Genomic DNA, 16,979 nt, shown 5'->3' with positions numbered 1-16,979 from the left:
TGTGAAAGAAAACATGGACCAAAAAAAAATTCTCAATAAAGATAAAATAAAAAAAAAAGCATGCTTCAGTTTGTATTCAGACACCATCAGTTCTTTCTCTGGGGATGGATAGTATTTTTCATCATAAGTCCTTCAGAGTTGTCCTTGACCATTGCATTGCTGAGAATATCTAAGTCATTCACAACTGATCATTTTACAATATCGCTGTTATTCTGTGCACAATAGATTTTACTTTGTATCAACTCATATAAGTCTTTCCAGATTTTTCTGAGAACATCCTGGTCATCGTTTCTTGTAGCACAATAGTATTTCATCAAAATCACATACCATACTTTGTTCAGCCATTCCCCATTTGGTGGGCACCACCTCAATTTCCAATCCTTTACCACCAGAAAAGAGCTGTTACAAATGTTTTTGTACATATAGGTCCTTTTTTATCTCTTTGGGGATACAGACCTAGTAGTGGTATTACTAGGTCAAAGGGTATTCAAAGTTTTATAGTCCTTTGGGTGTAGTTCCAAATTGCTCTACAGAATGGTTGAATCAGTTCACAACTGCAACAACAATGCATTAATATCTCATTTTTTCCACATCCACATCCACATTTGTCATTTTCATTTTCTGTCCTATTAGCCAATCTAATAGGTATGAGGCAATACCTCAGAATTGTTTTAATTTGCATTTCTACAATCAATAGTAATTTAGAGCATTTTTTTCATATGACCATAGATAGTTTTGATTATTTCATCTGAAAATTGTTCATATCTTTTGATCATTTACCAGTTGGGGAATGGCTCTCATTTTTATAAATTTGACTTACTTCTCTATATATCTCAGAAATAAGGCCTTCATCAGAGAAACTTGCTTCTATTTTTTTCACAGTTACAAGTGCTAACTGCATTTCCCTCCATCCCACCTCTTTCAGTTTATTTTATTCTCTCTCTTCTTTCACCCTGTCCCTCCTCAAAAGTGTTTTACTTCTGACTACCTCTTTCCCAATCTGCCCTCCCTTCTATCACCTCCCACTTTCTTATCCCTTTCCCCTCCAACTTTCCTGTAGGGTAAGATAGATTTCTATGTCCAACTGAATGTGTATGTTATTTCCTCTGTGAGCCAATTTTGATGAGAGTAAGGTTCACTCACTCCCCCTTGCCTTTTTTCTCTTCCCCTCCACTGTAAAAGCTTTTTCTTGCCTCTTTTATCTGAGATAATGTATCCAATCCTACCTCTCCCTTTCCCTTTCTCCCAGTGCATTCCTCTCACCCCTTAATTTTATTTGTTTTTAGATATTATCCCTTCATATTCAACTCACACCTGTGCCCTCTGTCTATATATACTCTTTCTAACAACTAATAATGAGAAAGTTCTTATGAGTTACAAGTATCTTCCCATGTAGGAATGTAAAGAGTTTAACTTTATTAAGTCCCTTGTGATTTCCCTTTCCTGTTTATTTATTTGTGCTTCTCTTGAGTCTTGTATTTGAAAGTCAAATTTTCTATTCAGCTCTGGTCTTTTCATCAACAATGCTTGAAAGTCCTCTATTTCTTTGAATGTCTGTTTTTTCCTCTGAAGGATTACACTCAGTTTTGCTGGGTAGGTGATTTTTGGTTGTAATCCTAGCTTCTTTGCCCTCCAGAATATCATATTCCAATCTCTCTCATACTTTAATGTAGAAGTTGCTAAATCTTGTGTTATCCTGACTGTGGTTCCATCATACTTGAATTGTTTCTTTCTGGCTACTTGCAATATTTTCTCCTTGACCTGAGAGCTCTGAAATTTGGCCATAGTATTCCTAGGAGTTTTTATTTTGGGATTTTGTTCAGTAGGTGATTGGTGGATTCTTTCAATTTCTATTTTGCCCTCTAGTTCTAGAATATCAGAGAATTTTTTGATAATTTCTTGTAAAATGGTGTCTATGTTCTTTTTTTGATCATGGCTTTCAGGTAGTCCAATAATTTTAAAATTCTCTTTCCTGGATCTAATTTCCAGGTCCCTTATTTTTTTTCCAATGAGATAGTTCACATTGTCTTTTTTTTTTATTCTTTTGGTTTTATTTTATTGTTTCTTGATTTCTCATAAAGTCATTAGCTTCCATCTGCTCAATTCTAATTATTAAAGAATTATTTTCTTCAGTGAGCTTTTGTACCTAATTTTCCATTTTGCCAATTTAACTTTTTAAGGAGTTTTTTTTTCCTTCAGTGAATTTTTGTGTCTCTTTTTCCATTTGGCCAAGTCTTTTCAAGGCATTCTTCTTCTCACTGACTTTTTGTACCTCTTTAACCATTTGGCCTAGTCTGTTGTTTTAAGGTGTTACTTTCTTCAGTATTTTTTTTATCTCCTTTACCAAGCTGTCGACTTGTTTTTCATGATTTTCTCGCATCACTCTCATTTCTCTTCTCAATTTTTCGTCTCCCTCTCTTACTTGATTTTCAAACCCCTTTTTGAGCTTTTCCATGGCCTGAGACCAATTCATATATGTCTTGGAGACTTTGGATAACTTTGTTATATTTTCCTGAGTGTGTGTTTTGATCTTCCTTGTTGCCATAGTAACTTTCTATCATCAGAATTTTTTCTGTTATTTATTCATTTTCCCAGCCTATTACTTGACTTTTAACTCTTTGTCAAAGTAGGGCTCTGCTTCCATGGTAGAGGGCAGACTGTCCCAAGCTTCAGGTGTTTTGTGCAGCTGTTTTCAGAGTATGATCTGAGGAGATGTGTTAACTACTCTCCTGAACTGTTCTGTAATCTGTGAGTGACCACAAGCACTCTTTTTTGCCATGGAACTCTGAGGAGGGTCCCTGATTGTGGCCACAAGTTCCCTTGTGTAAGTGCTCCTCCTGGTCCTGGGAGTGCCACCCAGGATTGTGACCGTGATCCAAATATGGGCAAAGCTACAGGGTACTCTCCCAGTTTCAGCAAAGAGACCACTGCACTCTCCTTCTGATCAGTTATTCAACCTCCTTACTATCTATAGGTTGAGAGCTCTGGGAGCAACTACTGCTGCTACTGATTTGGTGGTTCCCAAGGCCTGCTCCTGGTTTGCTGGGGTCAGGGCTGTGCTGGACTGCACTCCTCTCTCACCCTCATGCAACAGACTGTTCCTGCCAACCTTCTAAGTTGTCTTGGGCTGGGAAAGTGTTTCACTCTTTCTTTTTGTGGATGTTGCTACTCTAGAATTTACTTAGAGTCATTATTTAAAAGTATTTGGAGGGGTTTCAGGGAAAGCTCAGGTGAATTCCTGCCTTTACACTGCCATCTTGGCTGTGCCTCCTGAGTGATTTCTTTAGTTGCCAAAATAATCTATGTTGGAATTGTCTGTGAGTTTTTCTGTGTCTGTGTTATCTATATCACCCTTTCAATATATACCTATATCACCCTTTCAATAAGAAGGCACTCTATATCAATCAGAAGGCATCTATTAAGCAGCAACTATGTGTCAGGCCCTGGGCGAAGTACTGGGAATACAAAGACAAAAGTGAAACAGTCCCTGAATAGAAAGTTATTTTGTAAGGGAGGGCGCTGGTGGCTGGGGAGGTCAAGAATGGCTTCATGTCTAAGGAGATACCTAAGCTGAGTTTTAAAGGGAACCATGGAGTCCTTGAGGGAGCAATGAGGAGGGAGCATGTTCCAGGAATGGGAGACAATCAGTACAAGAGCATCATCTATGTAAAGTCCAACCCCGCCAATCATTAGTCTCTCCCCACCCCTTTCATTCATCCATAAGTGTTTTCTCTTTAGCTCCCTCATCCCTTCCTACCACCACCCTGAGACTTCCTCAGTTAGGAGAAGAGGACAACCTGAGCCTTTTCTGTTCTGTAGCTATGATGAGAAGTCAAGGCTGGGAATCTCTTTATTTTTCAAGACCAGGATACTTCCCTGCTCAAGGACATCAAATGGCTGATAAAATGCAAACTTCCTCGTTTGGCATTTAAAGTCCATCATGATATCACTCAAACCTACCTATCTCTCTAGACTGATTTCATATTACTGTACACACACACTCCCTCCACCCTTGCACTGATCCATCTACCACCTCCAAGCTTTTGCACAAACTATCTGTCATGCCTGGAGTGCACTCACCTCTGCTTCCTAGAACCCCTAACATATACTTTGGTTTAGTTCAGGTGCTACTTCTTCCCTCCCTCTGCCCCAACTGTAAGTGCTCTCCTCATTTCCTGAAATTATATTATATTTGCTGTGTACCTATTTTGTATTTATGTATTGGTATATGTACTGTTTCCTCAGAGCTCCTTGTGGGCAGGGGCTGTTTTATTATTGTCTTTGTATTCCAGGGCCAAGCAAAGTGCCTAGAGCATAAGAGGCACAAGAAGCAATGCTTCCTGAATTGAATTTGATTCAATTTTGTTGAAGGGGTTATTTTTCAGGTGTGCCTTGACTGTGCCTTCTAAGGATCTTTTTACCCCCTCAGTCCTTGGAAATGATGAAACTCTCACACCCTGACCCCAACTCTCATCTGCTATGTATATACATGTACATATACATATGTATATGTACACACACACACATACAGAGAAAGACAGACAGACAGACAGAGACAGAGACAGAGAAGCAGGGGCAGAGGTAAATGAGAAAGATGGGGGATTAGAGAAAGTTTTGTGTCTTTTGCCAAAAATTAAAATTATGAACCACTAATGAGGTGACTAGTAATGAATATAGTTCTACTGCAACCAAAAAGTTACTAGATTGAAAAGTTTATTTAAAGTATGTTCTAGGTTCATTATATGTTCCCCAAAGATTCTAAATAATGGCGTTATTCTTTAAGAGTACCCAAAGATTATCTTTGGAAAGTGAATACACAACTGGATCAATGGCTCAACCAAAATAATCCCTTCTTGGACAGCAAGGGATTAGCAAACACTTGGGTGAACAACGCAACCTTCCTGATGGCTTGTTACAAACCCCAAAGTCACAGAAGAGAAGGTTCAGGAAGATAATTACTAATAATGGGCTGAAGAGATCTGGGATTTCACAACATTCACTTATCTTCTACAACTGAGAATGGTCTTCATGAACTTCAGACAAGAAATTTAGGATAATAAACACAGGAGGATTGGATGAAGGATCTGGGGATCTTTAGCCTGAAGGAAAGAAGGCTTAGGGGACACATGATAGCTATTTTCAAGTGTTTGTAAGGTTATTGTATGGAAAAGTGTCCAGACTCGTTCTGCTTGGCCCCAGGGGGGGCAGACCTAGGAGCCAGTGATAGAAGTTAGAGAGGAACAAATTTCAATCAATCAATATATGGGGGAAAAATTCCCATAGAATGAGATCTATTGAGTTCTCTCATAGTTGCAGTTTTCTAGTGAGGACTAGATGACCATTTCTCCAGTGTCTTGGAGAGAAGATTCTTAGTTGGGTATGGATTGTACGAGGAGGCCTTTATGGCCCTTTCCAGCTGTGACTCTGTGAAACAATTATTGAATAACATATTCAAGGCCTGTGCCAGACATAATAAGGGATAGATGTAGCCACCAATTCTCAGATTTAAAAAAAAAGTCACGAATTAAGAATAAAACAATGCAGAGAGGAAAACTTCAGATGAATGTGGGGGAGGGAGATCCTCACAATTAGAGCTATCAAGAAAATATAATAAGTATCCTCAGGAGGTGGTAGGTTTCCCCTTGCTAGAAGTCTTTAATCTAACAAGTAAAAACCTTAGAGGGGCAATGGGAAAGGGGATTTTTAGTCAGTCTTCAAGGAGACCATAGGATTTCTGAAGTCCTTTACAACTTTACGATTCTGTGATTCTCACTTGCCCAAAGACCAACGAACACCCCATGTCCTTGTTTGCTTCTGTGACATGCTGGGGAGAGGTAGCTATAAAAATGTGGCCAGTTCTGGAATGCACAGTGTCTCATCATCCATGCCTCTGACTTCCTATTTGGTGTATGAGCAGAAAAGGAGACCAATTTCAGATCATTTAGAACACAAAGTTCCAGTTCACCTGGGTCAAGTTCCAGGTTCTCCATTACAATTTATTTCAACAAGCATCTACTCATCTACTGTAATTCTGCTGGTGTACCGTGTTTAAGTGTCCACTTTGTTCTAGGTGATTAAAATGTCACAATTCTTGCCCTCAAGGAGCTTACATTCTACAGGGGAGAAACAACATGACAGAGGAAGTAAATGCAAGTATATACACAATAAACACAAAGTAATTGTGGGGTGCTGTTATTGACTCCAGAGGGGAAAACATAAATTAGAACTGGCCTAGAGTCAGGAAGACCTGAGTTTAAATCTGGACTTAGGCACATACTAGCTGTGTGACCCTGGGCAAGTCAATTAACCCTATTTGCCTCAATTTCCTCATCTGGAAAATGGGGATAACAATAGCACCTACTTCCCAAGGTTGTTGTGAAGATCAAATAAGATCGTAAGTGATAGTGTTTAGCACAGTGCTTAGCACATATTAAGTACTATTATCATTATTATTATTATTATTATTATTATTATAAGAAGCAATACTTGCTTGTGGCATGACCCTGGGCAAATCACTTTACTGTCTGGACTTTTTCATCATTAAAATGACAGCTATATGTCACCTAGCTAACAAACTTGTTACAAGCAGCTCTGGAAAGTGACATGTAAACCGAGACACCATGGAGAATTCCTCTTACCTGTGAATTTCCTTCCCCATCCAACTATGTAATACACATTTCTGAATTACTTGCTTTAGGCAAGATGGCCTTGCCATAATCCACTGACAGTAGCCTAAACTAGAGTTCTGCTTCTATCAATCAATGGCACAAACATTTATTACACTCTTACTATGGGCCAAACACTAGGCTTACTAGCTGTTTGCCCTAAGGCAGGTCCCTACCCTTCTCTGGACCTCAGTTTCCTCAGTTTAAATGAGAGGGTTGGACAAATTGGCCTGTAAGATCTCATAGGCTAATAGCTCTTGGGGTCTGAGAAGTTTACTTGGGGAATTGGCAGTAGGAAAAAAAAAACTACACGTGAACTAGAAAAGGAGGAAAGTATTTTCTCTCTTTAGGCAAAATATAAGGTTACTCATTGTCAAGAAAAGATGATCCTCTTCTCTGGCCAAACTTTGAAAGTTTTAGGGTACCCATGTGTGACCACAATTCTCTGAACTTCAGTTTTCTATGTTATGCAGTGGAGAGATTGGGATAGATGGCCTCTACTGTCCCTTCTGGCTTTAAATCCTAAGATCTTTGAATGGGGGTAGGGAGGGGTACAAAGGAAGAGGCAAGAGTCAATCAATATATACAGCTGAGGTTGACCTCTTGGTGGCGGTGGTGCTGTTAGTAGTGTGTATGTATGTGTGCATGTGTGTGAATACATGCACATGGGGCAAATAACTAATTAACATGGCAGCTGAACTGTCCTATCCCAATAGGGAAGAAGGTTTTTGTTTCTCCCAAAACCTTTTAGGGGTTCCAGGAGGATTAAATAACTTATCTATGAAAAAAATGAATTAACCAATTAAAGAAGGCATATCACGCAGAGGTGTCTGTATGCCAAGAAGACTTAGTTGAGGGCACTGGTTCAGAGCATTGTTTCTGTAACCAGTTGGTTAGTAGGAGAGCAGTAACCTGGGTGGCACTGAGCACTCAGTGTCGATGACTGGATCTCAGCTGAAATCTGGTAGGGTTGAGTTACAATTAAAATGAATACAACTAAGGACTTGATATGTCAGATAGGAAGTGGGGAAGGAAGGAGATTCATCTCAAAGGATAAAAACAATAACCTAAGAGAAAAAAGGAGGCACCCAGGAGAAAGGGAAAACCCAGGAAGGTGGACATAAAACAGGGAAGAAAAAGAAGAGGAGGATTCCTTACAGGATGTTGCTGCCAAGAAAACCATTTTCAAATGCTCAAGGCACTCTGAGATCTGATCTGATTAGCCTTGACTCTGTCTCATTAGAATAATAAAAAGGGGGGAAATGTTCCCTAGTATTTTAGACACTAGTTTCCAGGGCCTTTCGCGGACTACTTGGGCTCAGTAGCCTATCACTTTTCCCCCCAAAACAGCAAATTTGAATAGGCATCTTAGCCTGAAAGACGCCAGCTGATTTTCTTCAGCCCAGGGAGAATTTATTGGTATTACATGAGCAAAGTTCTATTCTTCTCCCTTGACCCCAAGAAGGAGAAACTGATCTACTTTCCTTCTGTTCTTATCCCTAGGACTAGGTTAGAAATTTACTCTAGTTATAATAAGTATGAACTGACACAATCTAAGATCAGGGCCTTTAGACTCAACAGATTATCTAGTCTAAACCTTCCATTTAACAGATAACAATAGAAACATTTATATAGAACTTATTATGTGCCAGACACTTTGCAGAATATTTTACAACTTTTATCTCATTTGATACTTATAACACCTCTGGGATGTAGGTGCTATTATTATCCCATTTTACACTGGAGGAAATTGAGGCAAAGAGAGATTAAGTGACTTGCCCAGAATTACACAGCTAGTAAGTATCTGAGGATGAATTTGAACTTAGAGAGAGGACTATGCTCAAGTTCACATGGCTACTAAGTGTCAGAGGTAGGATTTGAACCCAGAACTCTAAGCTCAGTACTCCATCAGAGGTGACTTGACTCCAGGTCTTCCTAATTGTGAAACTACCATTCTATCCATTATAGCTTCCTATTTACTTTGACCTTCAACTTTGCCTTCTCAAACACTGCAGGTAGGACTGGTTGGTTCAAACATCACACATCATTCTACTCCTCCTGGTCTCATCCTCCAGGGTTGGGACAAAGCCTATCCTGCCAAGAAGTTGCATATGTGAACAAGCAGAAGCCCCTGGGGACCTGGGTTCAAAGATAACTTTGTGGTGGGTACAATTTAGCATGATGGATGGAGTGTATGAGGAAGCAAGGATATGCTATCTCCCTTGTGACAGCTCCTGCCAGTGAAATCTCATACCCTCTTCTACTCCCTGGAGAGCAGAGGTCTGCAGCCCACAGACAGAGATAGGCAGAAGAGGCCCAGGGTGAATAGCATGTCTGCTCCTTGCTTCTCACTCTGAATAACGGTGATGACCTTCACACACAACAGCTTACACTGTTTGCTGTTAGCCTCCAACAAATATTTGTATGCATATTTATCTTTTAACAGAAAATTCTCCTCCCCTATCGACTTGTGCCTTCCCAATTCTCTAATTATGAGCCATTCCCACAAGGATGACAGGATCCTAGTTTTGTGCATTCCCTAATAATGGAGGTGAGAACAACAACCCTTTTGATTTCCTTTGAGACTCAAAACACAGCTTCCATAGTAAAGAAATTCACCCACTGAGCATTTATGACAGCTATGACTATGTAATTGATAAAAGCTTCAGAAAGATCTAAAGGATGTAACCCAAGCTTGAATGACAGCATGTGCCATTTGTTGAAAAGCAATGGGGATACCCAAATGCATGCCTCAGGAAATGAAGATTCCCAAGATTCATTAAAAGGTTCATAAGAAAGTTCCAAGAAGAGTCATGGAGGATGGGTGACCCAGGTGGGTGGCACTGGACATTTTCAGGAAAGAAGAATACTTTACTTTTCTAGTACTTCCTGCCTTAATTATTAGTGCTCTTCCTCTAATCCCACCAAAATCATTTCTATTTATTTTATTTATGTGTATAGCATCAGAGACTTAAAGGGAAAAGAGATCTTAGAAGAGAAGGGGAAAGAAGAGAATAAGCATTCATTAAATACTTAATATGTGTGCCAGGCACTACGCTAAGCACTTTACAAATATTATCTCATTGGATCTTCACCATAACCCTAGAGAGGTAAGTGCTATTATTTTATAGATATGGAAACTGAGAAAGACATAGGCTGAATGACTTATCCAGGGTCACACAACTAATAAGTATCTGAGGGCAAATTTGAACTCACTTTTGTTTTGTTTTGTTTTAATTTTTTTAGTATTTTTTTATTTATTTTTGTTTTTTTAATTTATTTGCTATTTTATTTTGTGTTTTTTAAATTTATTTATTATCTTATTTTCCCCAGTTATATGTAAAAACAATTTTTAACATTTCATTTTTAAAACTTTGAGTTCCAGATTCTCTCCCTTCCTTCCTTCTCTGTTTCCTATTGAAAAGGCAAAATTATATATGTGTAGTCACACAAAACATTTCCATATTAGTCATGTTGTGAAAGAAAACACAGACCCCTCAAGAAAAACAAAGTAAAAAAGCATACTCCAATCTGTATTCAGACATCATCAGTTCTTTCTCTGGAGATGGATGGCATTTTTCATCATAAGTCCTTCAGAGTTATCTTAGATCATTGTATGACTGAGGATAGCTAAGTCATTCATAGCTGATCATCTTATAATTTTGCTGTTACTTTGTACATTGTATGTTTCACTTTGCATCAGCTCATGTAAGTATTTCCAGGTTTTTCTGAGAACATCCTGCTCATCATTTCTTATAACACAATACTATTCCATCATAATCACATACCACAAGTTGTTCAGCCATTCCTCAATTGATGGGCATCCCATCAATTTCCAATTCTTCGCCACTAGAAAAAAAGCTGCTATAAATAACTTTGTACATAAAGGTCCTTTTCCCGTTTTCTATCTTTTGGGATTCAGACTTAGTAGAGCTATTGCTAGGTCAAAGGGTATGCATGGTTTTATAGCCCTTTGGGCATAGTTCCAAATTGCTCTACAGAATGGTTGGATCAGTTCACAACTCCACCAACAGTGGATTGGTGTTTCATTTTCCCCACATCCCCACAACATTCATCATTTTCCCTTTCTGTCCTATTAGCTAATCTAATAGGTAAGAGGCAGTACCTCAGAATTGTTTTAATTTGCATTTCTCCAATCAATAGTGAGTTAGAACATTTTTTATATGACTATAGCTAGCTTTTATTACTTCAACTGAAAACTGTTCATATCGTTTGATCATATATCAATTGAGGAATGGCTCTTATTTTTATAAATTTGGCTCAGTTCTCTATATTATATATATAATGAAACCTTTATCAGAGAAACTTGCTTCTAAATTTTTTTCCACATTTTAAGATTTTCATATTTTACAATTGCTAACTGTATTTCCCTCCATCCTATCTCCCCCTCTGTTTATTCCAGGGGTGTGGAACCTGCAGTCTTGAGGCCACATGTGACCCTCTAGATCCTCAAGAGCAGTCCTTTGACTGAGTCCAAACTTTACATAAGAAATCCCTTTAATGAAAGGAATTGGGGTTATTTGTTTTGTGCAGTTTGTATTCAGTCAAAGGGCTGCAATTAAGGACCTAGAGGACCACATGTGAACTTGAGGCTGTAGTTCTCCTACTTCTGGTTCTATTCTCTCTCTCCTTTCATCCTGTCCCTCCTCAAAAGTATTTTGCTTCTGACTATACCCTCTCCCAACCCACCCTCCCTTCTATTACTCTCTCCTTCTCTTATCCCCTTCCCCTCCTATTTTCCTGTAGGGTAAGAAAGATTTCTACACGCAATTGAATGTGTATGTGATTCTCTTTTTGAGCCAATTCTGATGAAAGTAAGGTTCACTCACTCCCCCTTATCTTCCCCATCTTCCCTTCTAATGGAAAAGGTTTTTTTTCCTTGCTGCTTTTATGTGACATAATTTATTTAATTCTACCTCTCCCTTTCCCTTTCTCCCAGTACATTCCTCTCTCTCTCCTGAACTTAATTTTTTTAGATATCATCCCTTCACATTCAATTCATACCTGTGTCCTCTGTCTGTATATACTCCTTCTAACTGCCCTAATAATGAAAAAAATCTTATGAGTTACAAGTATCATCTTCCCATGTAGAAAACAGTTTAACCTTATTAAGTCCCTTATGATTTCCCTTTCTTGTTTTCCTTTTTATGTTTCTCTTAAGTCTTGTATTTGAAAGTCAAGTTTTCTATTCAGCTCTGGTCTTTTCATCAAGAATTCTTGGAAGTCCTCTGTTTCCATTTTTTCCCCTGAAGGATTATACTCAGTTTTACCAGGTAGGTGATTCTTGTAATCCTACCTCTTTTGACCTTCAGAATATCATATTCTAAGCCTTCTGATCCTTTAATGTAGAAGCTGCTAAATCTTGTGTTGTCCTCACTGTATTTCCACCATACTTGAATTGTTTCTTTCTGGCTGCTTGCGATATTTTCTCTTTGACCAGAGAGCTCTGGAATTTGGCTATAACATTCCTGAGAGTTTTCATTTTGGAGTCTCTTTCAGGAGATCATCCAGGTGTGACAGACCTTTCATGTCAATATTCTAAATTGTCTTTGACTGGAAAATTATTTCACCCCATCTTTTTATAGGTTCTGCTGCTCCAGGAATTGTTTTATAGCATTATTTAAAAGTGTTAGGGGGGTGGGGAAGACCTCAGGTGAGTTGCAGCCTTTTCTCTGCCATCTTGACCTGAACTCATTTCTTGACTCCAAGCCCAACTCTTTATCCCCTGTGCCACCTGGTATAACCCCTCTCATTTTATAGTTGGGGAAACTGAATCTCAGAGAAATTAACTAACTTGCCCAGGATCAAAGTAATAAGTAAGAGAATCATGATTTGAATACAAGTCTGCTGATTCCAAATTCAGCACCTTTTCCTGCGGCACTAAACTGGCTCCTAACATGTTATTTTCCCTTCTTAGAATTGAAACTCATGAGGACAAGACCAGTTTCATTTTTGTCTTTGTATCACAAACACTAAACACATTTATATATAACATATAACATATATATGTCATTACATATCAATAGTAATATAATGATTCTATAATGTAAAATTACATCATATATAATATTAGCATAGCAATATGCATATATTATACTACATAATATATAACATTATACATTAATATGATAATGTTATAATATGAAATTATATATCATCTATGATATTAATATAGTGTATATGCATATAAACAGTTACACATAAATACACATATATATGTATGTATGTATGTTTTGTTTTGCTTTTTACCAGACCTGTGCTGTGATTTCAATAGTATGGCACTTCAGGTGAGGAAATTCCCCCCATCAGCACCTGGTTTACATTTTAAAATTTTAGAGAGTTGCCTGAGACACTAAGAGATTAAATGCCTTGTGCAAGGCCACACAACCAGTAGGTGTTCAAGTCAGGAAATGAACCCAGGACTTCCTGACTCCAAGATTGGTTCTCTAGCCATTATGCCATGCTGCTTCTGTACTTAAAATAAATGGTTGTTGAATGTAATTGAGTTGAATTATAAGCTCTTATGGATGAAACAAGAGTCCCAGAGAGCCACTGGCTCTAAGTACCCATAACTCTTGCTTCTATAGAAGCCCAACCTAAATTCTACAACAATGCCTACACATTTCCATCCACCTCTAAAAGTAACATTCTACTTCTCTTTCAATTTCAAAGGTCGACGGAGGAATGTTTTCTTCTTTCAAACCAAAACAGCTGGTAAGGCCAGCCTTTGCTGACTCTGAGTCAATCACATCTGAGGCTGGCCTCTGCCTGAATCTCCCTCTTCAGTATCCAGCTCTTAATTAATTGCTCTAGCTGAACATACACAAACCCCAAGGCTTCCCAGAACAGTTGTGCTGGGGTAGGAGCAGTGGAAGCTATAAGATAGTTTCAAGATGTTTCAAGTATGTGAAATCACATACAGATGTCCAAATAATATGTCCAGTTAAAATGAATTTTGAAAGCCATATCAATGTGAATCTATACCTACACACAGATATTCTCTTGGGCAGGAGAATGGATGAGAGCAAACAGGATGCAACTTTAATTCACCTACCTGGCCAGGACACCAGTTGCCTTCCATGATAAGAAGTCAGGCAGATCAAAAAAGTGTCCTGCCTTATTCCAGCAAGACTCCCTCAAGTTCTGCCAAAAGAAATACACATTAGGATCAATTAGGGCTCTTTTTTAACCTTTCCCTGCAACATAGTCAGTCGTGGCTCAAAATCATCAAGCGCGGTTCACCAACAATGCCAATGAAAACATATTTAAACTTGGGCAAGGGAGATTAACTCCATCTCACCAGTTGGCGGAAAAATAGCAGACAATCATTAATAATACTTCTAAGTATTTTTTTCCTCTCTTCAACCAAAGTGAGCAAAAGCACTCTATTTTTGAGAGGGTATATAATTGATCTTCCTGGTAAAGGGACTACGAAAATAGAGAGCAAGGCATTTAATAAAAATAATGTTTCAACCCCTAACGACTGTGGGCCAGAGAGGGAGCTCCATAAGAATAAAGGAGATAAGACTGAAGCCATCCTGTTCTTTAAATTTCTGCATATGCCAGATAATCCAAAAGGAAAGCAAAAACATGGACATCATCCTCAAGGAGCTAACTATCAAGTTCAAAATGAGCTGTCCTTGATTGATTTTCAACAATCACAAATCCAAAAAATGCATCTGGCAAGCTAATATAGACTCTGCCCATATTAAAACCTCCTCCCTTTTTAGACTGATTCTACTTCTTTCTATCGCTTTCACATCACCATTAGACATCTGGCTACAGTAAGAACAGGAAGAACTTCCCAAAACATGAGTTCCCATAAAAAAGGCAAAGTGAAAGAAAGAGAGGTAGAAAGAAAAGAGAAAGACCTTCTGGCCAGGAAGGAAAGTACAAAAATATCAAACAGGGAATTGAAATCCAAGCTAAATGAGAAACTGGTAAGTATGCAGTTGGGCACTTCAACAAGTTCAAATTACCATGCCTCAACAAAATACACCCCAGTGCCCTAAAAAGAATGGCAGTTTTTACTGCCAAAGTCCTGAACATTACTTTTGAAAAATCAAGTTAAACAAAATTTCTGCAGCCTGAAGACAGGTAGAGTTGTTCTTGATTTTCATTTGGGGAGAGAAGTTGGTTAATGAGTCAGCAAGCACTTGGCTTGGAATTCTGCCTCAGATACTTATTAGATGTATCAGTTTCTTTATCTGTAAAATGGGAAGGGGGGTAGACTTAATGATCTCTAAGGTCTCCTCCCAGCTCTAAATCTGTAATGTTATGGCTAAAGCTGAATTGAGGGAAACTTGGAGGGAGACCCTCAATGAAATGCAATAAGAAGACATGTTATTAGCCATGTTCTATTTAATTTTTTGAGGGGGGCAGGGCTAGGCAATGGGATAAAGTGACTTGTCCAGGGTCACACAGCTAGTAAGTGTTATGAGTCTAAGGCCAGATTTGAACTCAGGTACTCCTGAATCCAGGACCAGTACTCTATCCACTGTGCCACCTAGCTGCCCCCCACTTAACTTTTTGGATGGTACATAATATTTCTGCAGATTGTCCGAAGCTGGGGGATGAGTAATAAATTGGATGACAGAATAGATATCCATTCACAAAGATCATGCAAGATCAGAACAATGAGGCAAATATAATAATATGAAATTTAGTACAGACAAACGAAAAGTGCTGTATTTGGGTTCAAATAATCAATTTTCCAAGTCTCATATTGAGGAGATATGGATAGACAACAGTCTGTGAAAAAAAAAATTAGTACAAGACAGTACACTTAATTGGAGTCCACACTACACAGCTAACAGAAAAGTTCCTGCAATCCTTGGCTAAATTAAGAGAGAAAGTATGGAAAATCGACAGCATACTAAAATGTAGAGACATCACCTTGCTGACAAAGGTCCACACAGTCAAAGTTACCGTTTTCCCAGTAGCAATATATGGCTGTGAGAGTTGGGCTATAAAGGAAGCTGAGTGCTGCAGAATTAATGCTTTTGAATTATGGTGCTGGAGAAGACTCTTCAGAGTCCTTTGGACAGCAAGGAGATCAAATCAGTCAATGCTGAAAGAAATTAATTCAAGCTATTCACTGGAAGGTCAAATACTGAAGCTGAAGCTTAAATACTTTGGCCACATGATGGGAAGATGAGACTCACTGGAAAAGACCCAGATGTTGGGGAAAAATGAAGGCAAAAGGAAAAGACAGAAGAGGGTGAGATGGATTAGAAAGTGTCATGGAAGAACAAACATGGGCTTGGACAGACTTTTAGAGAGAGCAGAGGATAGAAGGAGCTGACATGCTACGGCCTATCAATTCATGAAGAGGTAGGCATTACAGAAAGACTGAACAACAACAGTATTCAGAATGAGAGCAGTAATAGTTCTACTATTTGTTGACTTGGTTAGGTCTGGAGTACTTTGCTTGGGTCTTGGCACCATGATTTTGGAAGGGCACTAATGAACTGGATAACATCCAAAGGAGGACACCTGGGGTGATGATGGTCCTGAAGATCTTGCCACATGAGGACCGACTGAAGAAACTGGAGATATTTAACCTCGAGAGTTGAAATGGATAAGACAGTTGTGATCAAGGTTCTAGAAAAGCTTGCATGTAAAATAGGGGTTAGATTAAATGTTCTGATTGATCCCAGAGGTCAGAACCAAAAGTAATGGATGTATTGGAAAGAGGCAAATTGAATTTTGATATAAGGAAACAAACAAACTACAAAATTGGTTGATTATGACAGCTACCTCAAAGTGGTACAGTCTGCATTGGGAGGTCATGAATTTCCAGTCACTGGAGGTCTTCAGGCAAAGGCTGAATGACCATTTGTTAGCTGCCATAGTAAGAGCTCATTTTCAGGCATAAATGGCTGTGAGCTCAAGGACTAATTTGAAATTCTGTAAGTCTAAATCCCTGTCCAGTTATTGTTTGAGCAATATAACCAGCTATGATGTTCTATGTCCCACTGTCTCATTTTAAATAAGCCAAATCTCATCTCTTTATGTGTTATCTTCCTTGAAGATGGCAGAGGGGTGGGTATATGGGAAAATACATAGAGAGAAAGAAGATAGGAAGATACAGGATTAAAGAAAGAGAGAAAAGTAAACAGGAATAAAGAGAGAAGGAAGGAAGGAAGGAAGGAAGGAAGGAAGGAAGGAAGGAAGGAAGGAAGGAAGGAAGGAAGGAAGGAAGGAAGGAAAGATGGATGGAAGAGAGGGAAGGAAGAAAGAAGAAAGAAAGAGAAAGAGAGAGAGAGAGAGAGAGAGAGACAGAGAGACAGA

General features: G+C 38.7%; 1 protein-coding gene across 4 annotated transcripts in view; it reads right to left on the bottom strand.

The window, feature by feature from the left end:
* The window catches only part of FGGY (FGGY carbohydrate kinase domain containing), a 532,436-nt gene that overhangs the window by 449,526 nt on the left and 65,931 nt on the right, over positions 1-16,979 (bottom strand). For all 4 annotated transcript variants that reach the window (XM_027852828.1, XM_027852830.1, XM_027852831.1 and 1 more), the window contains exon 5: positions 13,741-13,829. In XM_027852828.1, the coding sequence (XP_027708629.1) occupies positions 13,741-13,829 (89 nt within the window). The remainder of the gene's footprint in view (positions 1-13,740; positions 13,830-16,979) is intronic.

The sequence above is a fragment of the Vombatus ursinus genome, unplaced genomic scaffold (assembly GCF_900497805.2).
Source record: "Vombatus ursinus unplaced genomic scaffold, bare-nosed wombat genome assembly UNPS02009824.1, whole genome shotgun sequence".
Classification (NCBI taxonomy): Eukaryota; Metazoa; Chordata; class Mammalia; order Diprotodontia; family Vombatidae; genus Vombatus; species Vombatus ursinus.
The sequence above is the reverse complement of the archived record's forward strand: the minus strand, read 5'-3'. Positions and strand labels throughout refer to the sequence as shown.